General features: G+C 42.0%; 1 protein-coding gene across 2 annotated transcripts in view; it reads left to right on the top strand.

The window, feature by feature from the left end:
- The window catches only part of LOC102780603 (uncharacterized), a 107,946-nt gene that overhangs the window by 34,193 nt on the left and 58,230 nt on the right, over nt 1-15,523 (top strand). For both annotated transcript variants that reach the window (XM_087844895.1, XM_087844894.1), the window contains exons 4-8: nt 162-717; nt 949-1,416; nt 11,634-11,828; nt 12,779-12,859; nt 15,278-15,390. In XM_087844895.1, the coding sequence (XP_087701021.1) occupies nt 162-717; nt 949-1,416; nt 11,634-11,828; nt 12,779-12,859; nt 15,278-15,390 (1,413 nt within the window). The remainder of the gene's footprint in view (nt 1-161; nt 718-948; nt 1,417-11,633; nt 11,829-12,778; nt 12,860-15,277; nt 15,391-15,523) is intronic.

Raw genomic sequence — 15,523 nt, 5'->3', positions numbered from 1 at the left:
GAGGTTGCAGATAAAGGCGCTTCTGGGCTGTTTTTCCATAGACTTCTATATGACCCAGTCTTTGTAAGCAGGGGAGTGGCACACTGCTAATCACCTCTACATCGTCCTCAGAAACCACATATGCCTTTTAAGTGGTCATAATTGATTTTCTTCCTCTGCAGATTCTCCAGAGGGAACCTCCACAGCTCCTCCTAGTGGTAACTCCAGCGAGTCTCCCACCCCTACTCCGCCATCCTCCCTGCCTCTGCTTTCAGCCAACCACGAGGTGCAGCACGTGGAGGTAGAGCTGGTGACCCCTCCCCCAGCCGTCATAGGGACATCGCCCAAAACGGGCATCATTCGCAGGACACTCAAGTATTCAGAAACTGACCTGGACGCTGTCCCGCTTCGATGCTACCGTGAGACGGACATAGACGAGGTGCTGCTGGCCGAGCAGGAAGACGCCGACTCTGCATTTGGGAGCAACCGCAGCGTGCAGGGAACCTCAGGGACGGGCAGCAGCCCTCTGGGAGGGCTGGCTTATGGGAGAACAGATGGGGAGGAGGAGGCGATAAGGGAAGGAAGAGCTGTGGAGGAAGAAGGAGAAGACGATGAGGAGGAAGAGGAAGAAGAGGAAGAAATGGTGAGCTGGGCAAGTGTGAGGATGCAGGGAGACAGCAGGAAGCAGCAGTATGCAGCTGAGGAGGAGCCTGAGGTGTTTGGACACCTTCTGAAGAGGTGAGCAGACGTCTCGTGTGAAGCTGTAAACACAAACTGGAGAATTCTGGTGATGCAGGATGTTCCCCTGACCTTAATGTAGGGATCTCATCCCTAACCTACTTTTCAAGTTGGTCATAATCAGGAAGTAAAAGTCACAACTTGTAAACAGTTCAGTAAATTACGTTCTGCAAAAGAAAAAAAATCTTATCAAAAGTCTCTTTTTCTTTATTTTCTATCCTGTCTGTTCAGACCAGTGGAAACCTTTTTCGACAACCACCATCCAGCCTTGAAATCCCCCATCTTAGTATCCGGACCCCGCCTCGCCACAGAGGACACCTTCAGCCGCCACTTTGAGAGCATCATGGAGTCGCACCGAGCCAAAGGGACGTCGTACAACAGCCTGGACAGCGAGGAGCTGCTCACCTCCAGCACCCACACTGTGCTGACCTTCGACCTGCCCACACTAACACCCGCTATCCACGGCCCCGTGTGCCAGAGCGCCAGGCAGATCGTCCAGCTCAGCTTCGCCCCGCTGGCGCACGACGAGAGGCCCAGCCTGTCTGACTCTATCTTTACTGTGACGGGGGACTCGGACGCCACCCGAGCTCCCTCCAGCGAGAGGCTGAGCAGCGGATCAGATGATACCCCGCCCAGAGGGCAGGATCGTTCACAGCTGGGGAGCAGCTGGTACAGCAACCCCTCCTTCTCCTTACCCAGGTGAGATCGCCTGTCAGGTGGAAAGTTCACTGATTAGTATTTTTGGTGAGTCTGAGAGGTTATTTACGTATAAAAATCTGGGGGAGGATTCTGAAAAATCACTTTCAATGGGATCTTAAGAGGAGGAGCAGGTGCAAAAAAAAGCTATTGATTAAACCAAACTAGGGAGAAAATTACTCTAAACTACAGAAAACACAGCTTCACAACAAGCTGCCACCTCCTCACTGGGTCTAACGCTTAATCAGAGTACAAAACGTACAGCTGGGGGCTGTGGCTCAGGAGGTAGAGCAGGTTTGGTGGTTCGATCGCTCCAGTCTTCATACCGAATGATCCTTGGGGAAGATACCAAACACAGAGTTGCTCCTGATGCATGAATGTTAGATATAAAACACTTAGATGCAGAAAAAGTGTTTGTATCACTGTGTGTGAGTAGGTAAATGAGGCATGAAGTATAAAGTGCTTTGGTGCTCAAGTAGAGGAGAAAAGTGCTGTTTAAGAACCGGTCATTCAAACAGTTTTAGTGGTTACAGAAAACCCCTTTCATTTTCTCCTGCACTGCTACTGTGCTCCAGGCTGTTACTACTCAGGAAATAATCATCCAAACTTGTCTTCACTGCCGTTATTATCAGCTGATTTCCAGGAAACACATGTAAAACACATCAGAAGAGCGGGAAATACAATCCCCAAAACATCAACCTTATTCTGACTAACAGAGCACGTCACAAACGCACAAACAGAGAACAGAAACTTGATAACGATTAGGCTTATCGCCGTTTCTCTTTGAGATCAGGGTCTGATGAAAAGGGGGAAGGATCTATTTCACATGTTAAGGTTAATGTGTCCTGAAGGAGCAGTAACGGGAAAATACACCATCGTCACAGGATGTGGGCGCCGATTTTCATCTGTTCGTGCTCCTTTTTGCTTCTCTCAAATGACCTCACCCTCCAATGTCAACATGAGCAAAAGCTTTAAATTTAGTTCTCGCTCTTGACTGGTGATAAATTCGCCGGTCGAAGGCCATTTTTTTATGAGAAGAAGTGACACATACCGTAATGAAATCTGAACACAAGGAGACTCCTTGGACACACAGCAGTAAACGTTGACGTGTCTCCAGTGTCCACTTACGATCAGACCGCACAACATGTAACAAGTGTAAACAGAGTTAATATGTCAGCATAGTGATACTAAAAGTGCTCCAATGCATCTCTGTATCTTAATTCTTTCACTCTACTGCATCAACTTTGTAGTTCAAAGCCTAATTTATCATATAGTGGGCTTATTATAGCCCATCAGTTCATCTTCTACCTGAAATAAGCTGTTGTAGCGTTCCTTCCATCTTCTTATAAGCCAACTTACTGTATCAGGGAGGGATCCCTCTTTCTATGACATTATGCAGAGAATATATATATATATTAGGGCTGCAACGATACTCTTATCGATATTGAACCGTTCGATACAGTGCTTTCGGTTCGTTACGCATATGTATCGAACAATACAAAATTTTTAATTTATTTTATCAACTTTCCTTCTGACGATGCTGTCTGTGTTGAGCGCTTAGTGGATCTGCGCTCGACAGTGCAGCCTAGGCAGAGTAGTCGAACACAGATTCACTGAGCGCAGGGCAAGCTAGCGAGACAGAAGCTAAGCTCCTTGCAACATGGCAAACTGAGCCTCCCCCACCCTCATTCAGATGTGGCGTTTGGAACTATTTTGGTTTTCATGTGACTATGACCCTGAAGGTAAGCGTGTCATGGACTAAAGTAAAACAGTATGTTGGATGTGCCACGCAATGCTCAATTACATTGGTGGGAACTAGTGTGTTAGCAGGTTAGCTTATTAAGGTGTTGGCCGTCCAGCCCCACGCACAGGGCGATCTGCAGTAGCTCGTTAACAGAAATTTGCCGTGTTGTGGCGTTAACGTCATTTCAGATTAACGCTGACAGCACTAGTGGGAACACAACGAATATGACTGCACATTTACTCTGACATCATCCTAGTGCAAAGACAAGTGGAAGCAGACAAAAACAACAAGCACGCATGCTACAAACTTTAGCCGAGTCATTTAGACAGCCGTTAGCACATGATTCTCCTTATGGGGACCTGATATGTTTAATATGCTGCTGAGAATATAGCCCAGAAGAAGCGTATAGTATAGCTTTTATTTTGGAAAGAGCCATTTCTCTGTAATAAACTCTCTTTTCCAAAGATGAGTGATTTCTCGATCAGATAGATTTTTTTAATTACTTTGTTGTTTCAGCAACATTAAATTTAAAAACTGTACTTTTGAGTTAAAATATATATTTATAATTTTAATAAATGACAAATTAAAAAGGGATGAACATTTTTTTTGTATTGAAAAAATATTGAACCGTGACACCAAAGTATCGAACCAAACCGATTTGTGAATTTTGTGTATCGTTGCACCCCTAATATATATATATATATATATATATATATATATACTACACTTGAGAAATAATCATATAAACCTCTTTGGACAGGCAAAGCTACAGTATGTAAACAGGACCTTATCTTTTGTGTTTCTGAATCCTTTTCCCTTTAAATACTAATTCTACAACACACAACAAACAAATCCAGGTCCGTCTAATATGCTTAAAGTTGACTTTTTCACTGAGTCGAACCCCGACCTGTCACCCAGCCTGGCATTATGAGCCAACATCAGTGCCGAACCTCACTAACGCTCCTGTGGCTGAACGGTGGAAAGTCCCTGAAGCCAGGATCTGGCAGAGAGCCTGAAACCAGAAGGCAGGGGAGGCTGCTCCAGCAGGAGATTAATCTGGGTTTTTGGAAAGAGATGTTCCAACGGTCATAAGCTGCTTTCCCACACGGACAGATTCCGATCATTTCAGGAGAATCAGATCCAGATATTTTACAGTTTTTGTAAAACTTGTATCACACAGCAGGAAATAGTTCACATAAAAGTAAAAGGTCAACACACCATACTATTAGCTGAGCAGCTCATTCGCACATCGGCACAATAGGACATCACACTGAGTTTAAGAGGGAGCTGTCAGGTTATAGCAGACATTTACATTTCTAACATGCACTTCACATGTCTGGAAGTTCAAAATCAAGAACCTTTATTGTCACACAATAAAATGACAGTTATAGCAACCTTAGATGGTGTGTGATGTTTAAAACAAGATAGTGCCACAGATATGAAACATAAAATATCATAAATATAAAATGCATTTTATACTCCTGGGTCGCTTTAGCTGTATGTTTTGGGTCATTGTCCATCTGTATTATGAAACGCCTCTCAATCCATTTGACTGCTTTTAGCTGGATTTGAGCAGACAGTGAGTCTCTGAACACCTCAGAATTCATTCAGCTGTTTCTGTCCTGTGTCAAATCACCAGTAAACACTAGTGTCCCAGTGCCACTGGCAGCCATGCACACCAAAGCCATCACACTGTGTGTCTGCCATGTTTTACAGATGATGTGGTATCCTTTGGATCATGAGCTGTTCCACACTTTCTTCATACTTTTTTCTTACCATCACTCTGGTAGAGGTTGATCTTGGTTTCATTTGTACAGAGAATGTTTCTCCAGAACTGTTTTTAGATTTTTTTTTTTAGCAAAGTCCCATCTAGCCTTTCTATTCTTGAGGTTTATGGGTGGCTTGCACCTTACAGTGAACCTTCTGTATTTACTTTCATGTAGTCTTCTCTTTATGGTAGACTTGGATATTGATATACCTACCACCTGGAGAGTATTAGTCACTTGGTTGGCTGCTGTGAAGGGGTTTCTCTTCTCTCTTCTATGGAAATGATTCTGCGATCATCCGCCACTGTTGTCTTATGTGGATGAAAAGTCAGAGTTGTTCTCTCTGAATGCAGTTTTAAATCACAGAGTTTCTGAAGTAGATTCAGTTCTAATGCAGCGCTGATTGTCTCCTATCTGAGGTCAGAGCCCTGTTAATGGACTGTTGTCAGGCTCCAGACTAACGAGTGTCTCTGCCTCTATCCGTCTCCCTGCACAGAGCACTGCAGCAGTGCTATTCTGGAGAGTCGAGTAGGCTAAAGTGAAGGTCGTTAGAAGGCCGCCTGTGGTCCCTCTGCTGTCTGCCAGCCGTGTATGGGTGTATCCATCTGTCTGTGCGTGTGTTTGTGCATGCACGTGCACCCTTTTCTTTGGGTTTGTGTGTGCGTGAAGTGCATGCACGGATGTGTGATGCACAGCAGATGGCGGCTGCAGCAGCGAGAAACTCACCTTGACTGTCCCAAAGACTTCATTTTGTCTCTCTGCAGAGTGTTTATCTGAATGCAGATAGCCCTGACACGCACATGCCGGTATATGTGACAGATTCCACCTGTTTCTGCTTCTCGGTGTCTCCGACTCTGCTTATGTGTGACTGCTTTGTGAATGTCACCCTAACTTAGTGTGACAGCACTGCAGAGGCGGAGTGAGTGCACCGCTGCTGCTTTCGCCACAAGATGGCGTAAGAGGACAGCAGTCTTGCTGGCGAGTGCTGTTTGGAAAGAGTGAGCGTAATATGCTGCAGGTGTGTGACTTGCAGCCCGAGCACAGTGTGTGTTTTAGTGTGTTTGTGTGTCCAAGGAAGGAATCGGTCTCAAGTTTCAGCTGATTCATAGTCAAAATCTTACAAAACAAAGCAGCTTCATTTTGTCTCATTTTGTAAATTTAGTTTCAGATTTTCTCCTGATGAACTAAACAGCGAAGGCAAATGTTTGCTAAGTGCTGATCTTATCGCACTCTTGCTGGCCTGAAGCTGTGGAATCCAGGAGTGAGACGGCCAGGCAAATATCCCTGAAGGCTTGTCCATACTTTGATAAAAGTTGGAATTTCGCTCCCCTCCTCCCTCTCCTCCCTCTCCTCCTACTCCTCCTCTTCCTCCTTCCCTCACATCACCCTTTTCAGATGCTCTGTACCATTAGACAGTGGCTCATTGTTTCGAGCTGCCCATTGGACTGAGAGGGGGTTCAATTATCCGTGGACACCGTTAAAGCAGAGGTTGACACTGGGAATTCTCTCAGGCCCTCTTGGCATTGTGCTGGCTCTCGATGGGACAATGCTAACAGGTGGCAGAGCCTAAGCTACAGTGCTGGCGTAATCTTATAATTATGAACACTCCTGCAGGCCCAGATGAAGCGTATGCTGTAAACAGATGTAGACAAAAGGCCACCTTTTCTTTGCCCGAGGCAGCAGAGCAAACCGTTTGGGCACACACACCCAGCAGTTTAAACCTGACACTTCACACTTTTGGTGTTCTGTGTAGGTGTGTGAAAAAAAAAGCTTACATCACAAACAAGGTAGATGACAATTTGAACAACACTCAAAGGATGGACATGCCAAGTGCGTGTAATTGGAGATGCGTGTAGACGGAGAGAGGGAGAGACGAATGAATGCAGGAGGGTGTTTTTTTTTTTTTTTTAGGGAAAAGACAAGCCAAGTCTCATGCCATGCTTTGAATCCAAGGTCAGTAGGGGACAGTGAGAGTTTACACAGTGGAACAGGGAGGGAGAAAGAGAGAGGGAGGAGTGAAAAGAGGGAAGAGAAACAACAGCAAACAGACTCAGAGGGGAAAAGATAGAGACCGAGAGGCATTGCAGGACAAACAGCTCTTTTACTTTGGGGGGGAGAGGAGGCTTGCTGAGAGGATCAAATGACAGCAAACACAGGGGGAGAGTGAGAAAGTGGACGGAAAGAAAAGAGGCACCCATGAAGTCTCAGTCCGCCTCGAAACCCGGGAGAGGAGCGTCAAAGCCTGCCGGCCTCCTGGGAGAGAGTGCAGGTGTTCTCCTACATTAGGCCTGCCAAGTGCACGGCGATGCGTTCAGGGTACGAGGCGAGGGGGAGAAGAAGGTTCAGTCGGGCGAGCGGTCAGAGGAGAGGCGCCGGCCATGTGACGCCAGCGAGGACGCCGGCCGTTTTCTGTTGTCAGGGCTCGTCTGCAGCCGGGGAGGAGAGGTACTTAGCAAATAGGCGGTCTTGCCACAGGTAGGTCAACACCCAGGAACCCGTCTCACCTGTCTGTCGTGTATATGTGAACATTTGAATATCATGTTTGTGGAACAGACGTGCAGATATGCAGATAACAGTAATTCTGGGGAAATTGTCTGACTGCCCATGTAGCTCTCGTGAACACCGAGACGTTTGCCCAACTTTTTCCTTCGCTTTGGACTTTTAATTTCAAGTTAGTGATGACGGCTGATCGCGGGATGGTTCAGAACTTTATGTCATTGTACGTTTCTGGCATGGAGTGCTATAAAGTTCCAGACATCCATTACCATCAGGCTTTGAACAGTCAGGACTCCCAGATGTTATATCAGCACAGTGACAGTGGCGACAGTGGAAACAAAAAACTCAGTTTTAACAGGAAGAAAGCTGAAGGCCCAGGGAGAGGCTTACTTATATGTGCCGTAAAAAGTATTAGAACATTATCTGTGATTATTATCACTGCAGCTTGTTTTAAAAACATCTATTCAGCCGTTAGTGAACGTCATCCTTATTTAATTGTTTAAATAAATCTCAACTAAATGTTAATTAACTTTCAGTTAAAAAATACTTTTTTTTTTTTTCCACTTTTGCTTTAGTTGCTCAATTGTTGGGTTCACATTTGCACTTTTTATCGGATGTTTATGGGTACATTTGTGTAGACATTCGTTCCCCTGAGGTTAAAACCTCGGTCTATGTTTTTGGTATTGATGAAAATATGTTGGTGCCTTGTGAAGAGACTGTTATATGAAAATGTGGTGTGGACTAAGGTATTATAGTTAACTAAATCTAGCTGTGAAAAAAAAACATTGTAGTTAACAAAAATACACTTTAAAAGTTAAAAATAGCTACAATCAAATAAAGAAATATCCTTATTTTTTTGGTATTTGTACATTTGGTAAATTAGCTTTAAATGAGCTTTTAAAAAAATCGGTTTAGATTGTAATATCCGTTTCTTGTAGGGATTTTGAGTTGTTGGGTTCACGTTTGGATTTTTATTGAAACTTTCCCATAAATTATTCGATGTTTTGTGGATACATACAGTTCAGACACCGTGGAGTCTGAAGTCTAGTGAGAGAGGACTTCACTCTTCCTCAGCTCTAGCACCACCAGCAGGTCATCACGTCTTTACTATTTCAGCATCTTCTGGGACATTCATGGTCCCGGTTATGAATGCCCACGATTCCTGTTGATCCCCTGACCTTGTATCTAAAGCTAGCAGCGGGCTGACATGTTTTGGCTTTTAGTGGATTGTCTTAACAGCTGTTGAACTCATATTATTTAAGAGACCCCCCGACTTTTCCTCTAGCAGCCTGTACCAGCAGGCCACATCAGAGTATCTGTTTGAAGCATTGGTGCACAAATTTCTGCAGTTAACAGATGGAAAATTAAACAGTAAAAAAAAAATGGTGGCCCAGTTTCTTTTCTTTCCATTAGGGTTAGATTCACTCTGTATTTTATCCAACACAGTGTCACAAATCTATTGCTCATTCTTCTGATTTTTATGACCCTGTCTGCCCTCATATGCACTGATTCTTGTCCACATTTAAAGGTTGGAGCACATCAGAGATCCAAGTTTGAGTTATGACCACAGACTGGTTACTTTTTAGCCACTACTTCACATTTTTCTACAGCGCTGGGCTGATTCTGTTCATTTTCTCAACATCTATTGACTGCATTGCTGTAGAATTTACAAAACAACAAGAGATCTGGTGGGTTGGTCATCACTGACCACTCAAAGAAAACACAAATGGTATATTTTCCTCTATAAACCCATTTATTCTCTTTCCAGTACCAACAGTTACCAGCTACGTTCCTCTGAGTGGTTGCACTTTGGACATGAAATAATTTAAATATTTTATGTTGTATTTGTAGCATTTTTTTAGACGTTTCAGCTTTCATGGCCAGTGTTGGGGAGTAACAGAATACATGTACCGCCGTTACGTATTTAAAATACAAAATATGAGTAACTGTATTCCGTTACAGTTACCGTTTAAAAAGGTGGTATTTAGAATACAGTTACTTTGTTGAAATAAATGGATTACACGGCGGTACTTCCCTGTTTCATATTGTGGTGGGTCAGGACTGTTTGGGTTTTGTTTGACAGCTACGTTCTGTTGTTCCAGGCGGCAGCGTTACGGTTGCCATGGTTACAGGGTGCCGTGTTTCCTGGGTGAGAGAGCGCCTGTTGTTGTTGTGCTAAGCTAACAGGCAGAATGCTACAGGTATAGCTCTAAAGAATGTAGCATCATAGGCAGTGTAGTCCGTGCTGCAGGGAGAATGGACTGCCACGTTATGTGTCTGTGAGCGAGGGAGGGAGAAAAAGGAAAAGTACGAGCTGTCATCGAGCAAAAACGGGAGCTGGAAGCATGTAAATATAATAATAACCACTGCAGCCAAGAAGAGAGCCTGACGAGCCCAGTTGTAAGTAAGCTATTAAGACTCGACTGTACACCGTGTTCGTGTTTTCCTCCAAAAACAATAAGTTCCGTTGGAGCAGCCTTTCAACTCCTCTCTCTGTCTCTGCTAGCAAAGTTGACCCAGACAACAAAGTAAAGCTAGTTTTCGGCTACGAGCCGACACAGAACCCACCGTATTAGCCAGAGGTCCCTTTACTACGGTTCGGAGCCGCGGACCTTCAGTAACAGTAATAAATCACAGCAATAGTACATTCATGTAGTTGTAAACAGCATGATAATATATTAAGTAATCCACAGTATTCAGTTACGTTACTCTCATTGAGTAACGTAACGGAATACGTTACAGAATACATTTTAGGGCATGTATTCTGTAATCTGTAATGGAATACATTTTAAAAGTAACCTTCCCAACACTGTTCATGGCTCCTATCTTGGTTAGTTCTTTAATGTAAAAGAGATCTCAGTTGGACTTCCTGTTAAAATAGAGGTAATGATAAATAATAATAAAAGACACTTTATTCCAGATTTGGGAAATTCTTTCTATTTTAAAAGTAATGAAATATTAAAGCATTCACTCCTCCCACTTGTAGTCATCCTTCCACTTTCATCTTGGATCACAATCTAGTAAAAATGCACACTTCTCCATTATCTTGTTTTTTTTTTTTAAAACTCAAAATAAAAATATTTTCAAAATAAAGGCGCCCATCTGCCAAACTGCACTGTGTTTGCTGCAAATTAGCATGCTAACACAAGGACCTCAGACTCAGTCTCAGTAAACATTTTACCAGCTGATCCTCTGTGTGCTTTGTGAAACCACAGTTGACCTTTGAACCCTTGTGGCTTTCTGTTTTTAATCCCTGTTTGCTCTGGTGTGATTTGCCTGACTCATGTACAGTATGAGAATGTGTGAATGAGCGAAGCGAAGCCTGTGGGTTTTCTTGGCTCACTCCTCATGCCGAGAGATCCAAGTGAGAGCTCGCCTTATTCAGGAAGTGTTTTCGTTCGTTCTTTCTTTCTCTTTGGATTACATCTCTGGGCTGATGGACTCTCTTTGTTTTCTCTGGCGTGACCAGAATGGCCACGCAGCTCTAGATGGCACAGACAAAAAAACAAAAAAGCCAAAGTCATGTTGAGTTTTCGGCAAGTGAACTCAGAGACCTCGTTCATCTTTAAGCAGAGGATGGAAAAGTAGTTCTCTTTTAGCTCCGTGTGACATAACATGCTTAAATTATTATCACAGGAATAATTCAGATGTAATAAGTTTCACACTTCTGAGCTGGCTAACGCTTTGAAGGGGCTTAATTAGGATGTGATAACAAAAGTGGGAAAGCTGGCAAAAGAGGAGATTCTGAATGCAGTTAATAAACTACATAATCATACGGCATGCTGTGTTTGAATATAAAATTAAAGATCTGCATATGTTCTGATGTATGTGACGCTCAGCTTGTTTATTCGGTTGTTTTCGGCACATTCAGGATTCATCACGTGTCTTTACTCTTATTTTATTTCACATTTTTACTTTTTTTTAGCTGCTTTTCCCCGATCAGGCTCGCTGTTTTCATTTCTCTTTTATCTGTCCTCGTTTTCTTTACTTGCACAGGAGACATTAATATCATTAAATTATTGATAAACTGGATTTATGGGGTTTATTATATCAGCGTCATTCTTTGTTCCCCCTTTTATCCTTTTTTGCACTGTCCCTTTGAATTATTCACCATTTCTGTTAACCATAATGTGCTTTATTTCCTTCTCAGCATCTGATTTTAATAACTCTTTCCACTTTGTCTTACACCACCACCTTCCCATCTTACCCCTCAGCAGGGAGAAGGCCCGTCTTGCGACCGACTCCGAGCTGGACCAGGACCTCAGTGACAGGCTGGGCCTGGGCAGCAGTGACACCCTGACGAACGGCAGCCATCGTGCCGATGTGGCAGCGGCCAAACGCCTGGCCAAACGTCTCTTCAACTTGGACGGCTTCAGGAAGTCGGATGTAGCGCGTCACCTCAGCAAGAAGTAAGCTGCTGCTGATAGAGCTTCACCTGCAGCACTTTGGATCAACTAAAAGGCTTCTTATGGAGCTCTTAGTACAAACTAATAATAATGATGATGATGTTTAATTACAGTAGTCCAGCCAAGAAGTAATAAATGCATAAACTAGTTTTTCAGCATCATTCTAAGACAGGATGTGTCTAATTTTAGTGATCCTGAGATGGAAGAAGGCATACATACCCTGGTCAAACATGATTGTAGGCCAAGTTTGGGCTGCAAGGCAATCAAACTAATCCATTGTAGTTTAATTAAGATAGTTCAATGCAATGCACCAAGCATTTATGCTATATTCATATGCATCATGAATTATCAATAATAATTCAACAAAATCCACCTCTACAGTATTACTACTGCCACTAAAAACTGAAAAATAACAATAAGAGGTTACTGCGTGTCATCATACTGTAAGATGAATGTAAAAATCTCCTTCCTGCTGCATCTTATGTTTATTTAATGGAAGCTATTAAACTGTGACCCATGTAAATTCAGTTTCCTGCACATTTATGACTCCGCTCCCCTTTAAAAAGCGCCGTGTTGCAGCAGATCTGCATTCCTCCGCTGCTCGATCAGCCCGTCAGTCTGTCAGCTGCTTTGCTCGTGCTGATGAGAAAGAATTTGGGATTAAAGGGTTTTCTCGTTTTCTGACAGCTGCACCCTGGGAATCTCCTCCCTTTTTCTTCTCTGTGTTTCTGGCCTCCGGTCTGCATCTCAATCTGACTGTGCCAGTGCACGGCGACTGACTGACAGCCCAAACTGAGCCCATTCACCGAGCTGAGAAAGCTGCCATCCGAGTGTTTGACTGACACTCTTGAGTTTTAATGATCGCTGTAGTTTCTTTGCTTCTTCCCGCGGTTATTTTCTCTCCTAATAAACCTGCGTATAATTCTACTGTGTCTCTGTTTGCTTATTTGCAGCAATGACTTCAGTCGCATGGTTGCAGAAGAGTATTTGAGTTTCTTCAATTTCACAGGCCTCACGCTGGACCAGGCGCTGCGGTAAGAAATCACAGTTAAACCAGTTTTTGCTTTGACAGAGACGCCTGATGTTAGATAACTGAAAAATGGCCAAGAGTTCCCCTAAGATCAACAAAGCATTTGATTATTGGTGTAAACCTCTTCTCTCTCTGTGATGCTGATCCCAGTTAGAGAGAAAAATGCACATTTGATGTCTTTGTTTTCTTTTGTGGTTGCCCTCCTCTGGTAAACACTGCTCTCTAGAGGCCAGCTGTGAAATTGCATTGAAAGACTATTGACAGCATAAACATGCATGCTGTTAAAGAGGTTTATGTTTGTTATCTTTATTTATTAGATTTATTCATTCTGGGCATAAACTGAAAAACAACCAATACTGTGAGTTTTTTTGTTGTTTTTTTTCTTTATGAACTTTGCTCAAGAAAAAGTAATAATCTATAGGATCAGTGTTATTACTGTGTAAAAATGCTCCATTCAAGAAAAAAGTCAAACAGATTGCTCTCTGTGCAAACTCCTTGTACTACAACATTACATATACAAAAGCTGGGACTTTAACTCTTTAACATTTAAGCTTCTAATCTTTCAACAGCCCTGTTTTAAGTTCAATGTTTTACATATTGTCGCTTTAATTAATCTGCATAATAATAATTGGCATAAGAATTGTGGCAAACTGAGAAGTCTTAACAACAGAGCAGCCACACAGATTGAGCCTGTTGTTCTACTCCAAACAGATAGGGGGAGCTCTTTATTGAACTTAAGCTATACTACACTGTGCTTCAGAGGGTCGCCTGAGCTCACTCATGGTACTACAATCTTTCCATCAACAATAACTGTCGCTGAATTTATTCTGCAGCATCAACAAGAACAGTTAAGAGTCACGTAACCATAAACAATAAACATCTTAAACAGCCACACATATCCCCAATGCATGATGGGAGATAACTAGCCGCTCCCAACACGGCACAGTAATAACAATTTATGTGTCAGAAATGACTCATTCATTTAACCTTTCTGGATTGCCTGAAGTTTTAAGGCAATGTTTGATTCAAGAGAAACAAAAGCATATAAAATATGTCAGACCTGCAATAAAACATAATTTCCAGGCTCAGGGACGAATATCTTAATTGAAACATTAAAAGCAAGAACATCCTGGTGTTAAATCTCTTGGAAATATTATGAACATATGAAAGTATGTATGGTATTTTTTAAACTTTTTAAACTTTTTATTTTTTAAAAAGACATTAAGATTATTTTAAGTCAGTTTTTAAATTGTCACATGACTTTGTACTTTTGTATTTAAGTAAATGTAAGAGGATTTTACACTAAGATTTCAAAAATGTCATTAAAGAACATTTTTCTGTTTCCTGTGTGAGAGAGTGTGGCGTCATTGTATGTTTGGCTTTCAGGATACAAACACAAAGACAGGCTGCGTAAGAAAAAGCCTTTGATTATAGATTATTATATAGATTATATAGATTATCCAAAGTTCAATGAAGAGTCTGCAGGCAAAATTTGAACCAAATCCAACAGACACGATACCAGCACAGGTTAACAGACATTACAACAAAATGAAGACGACTCTATGATATACACACACACACACACACACACACACACACACACACACACACACACACACACACACACACATATACACACACACACACACAGGGTAATCTGGTAAGTGAACACAGCTGGGAAAAACTGTGGCACAGGCAAAGGTCATCAAATGACAAACAGGAAGTAAAACTACAGTAAAGGCACAGCAGACACACACTATCAAATTAAAACAGGAAGTAGGTAATAAACACATTCAGAAACATGAAGTAAGAGAAAATAAACTCACCAATCATTTTCAATCAGAGAAAATGAATTAAAATGTTCAAAAGGACAAAATCTACTTCAGAGGCATGTGAATCAGTCATTCCAGCATTTTCATGTATTAATATATTTTGTGTGGTGAAACATGAAAATGATGAATTTCAGGAACATAAAGCGTCCGATTTAAAAACAAAAGAAAAAAAGAATTTGATTATTTAATTTCGACACTTCTAATAAAGGACAACAAAAAAGTCTAAAATTAGACTCCAATAATACATGAAATGACTACGGTTTAAAAGAAAACACGTAAAATATAAAAAAATCCAATTATATTTAATCTTATTTTACTTCATGCTTGAATTAGTACCTTCAGTCGCTGAAAACAATCATGAAGCTTTGAATGACTTTGTTTTTCCCTGCAATGTTGTTTTTTTTCATGTAAACACTAAAGCTAGAAGTACAACTATCGTGTTTTTAAAAAAAAGAGTAATAAATTTAATAGTAATGTAACACTACATCTGTTATTTTACTGCACTTTAATGGTAAAACAGTTTAAAGCAGGTCATCTGTAACCATTTTGGTGTTTAGCAACCATCTGCTGACTTTGTGTTTGTGCTGCAGGACTTTCCTCAGGCAGTTTGCGCTGATGGGGGAGACGCAGGAGAGGGAGAGGGTGCTGTCACACTTTTCCAGGCGTTACTTGGACTGCAACCCAAAAGTGATACCATCAGAAGGTGAATGCTGGTATAAATTTATTTATGTACATATGTGTCTGTGGGTTGTTTGTTTTTGCTTCCTATAGATTTAAATAGTCACAGCATAAATAAATGAGAAGAAATCAGTAGATCAAGAGCATAATGGGTCCTT

The sequence above is a fragment of the Neolamprologus brichardi genome, chromosome 8 (assembly GCF_056152115.1).
Source record: "Neolamprologus brichardi isolate AB-2024 chromosome 8, ASM5615211v1, whole genome shotgun sequence".
Classification (NCBI taxonomy): Eukaryota; Metazoa; Chordata; class Actinopteri; order Cichliformes; family Cichlidae; genus Neolamprologus; species Neolamprologus brichardi.
Note: the sequence above shows the minus strand (reverse complement) of the source record. Positions and strands in the feature narration are given on the sequence as shown.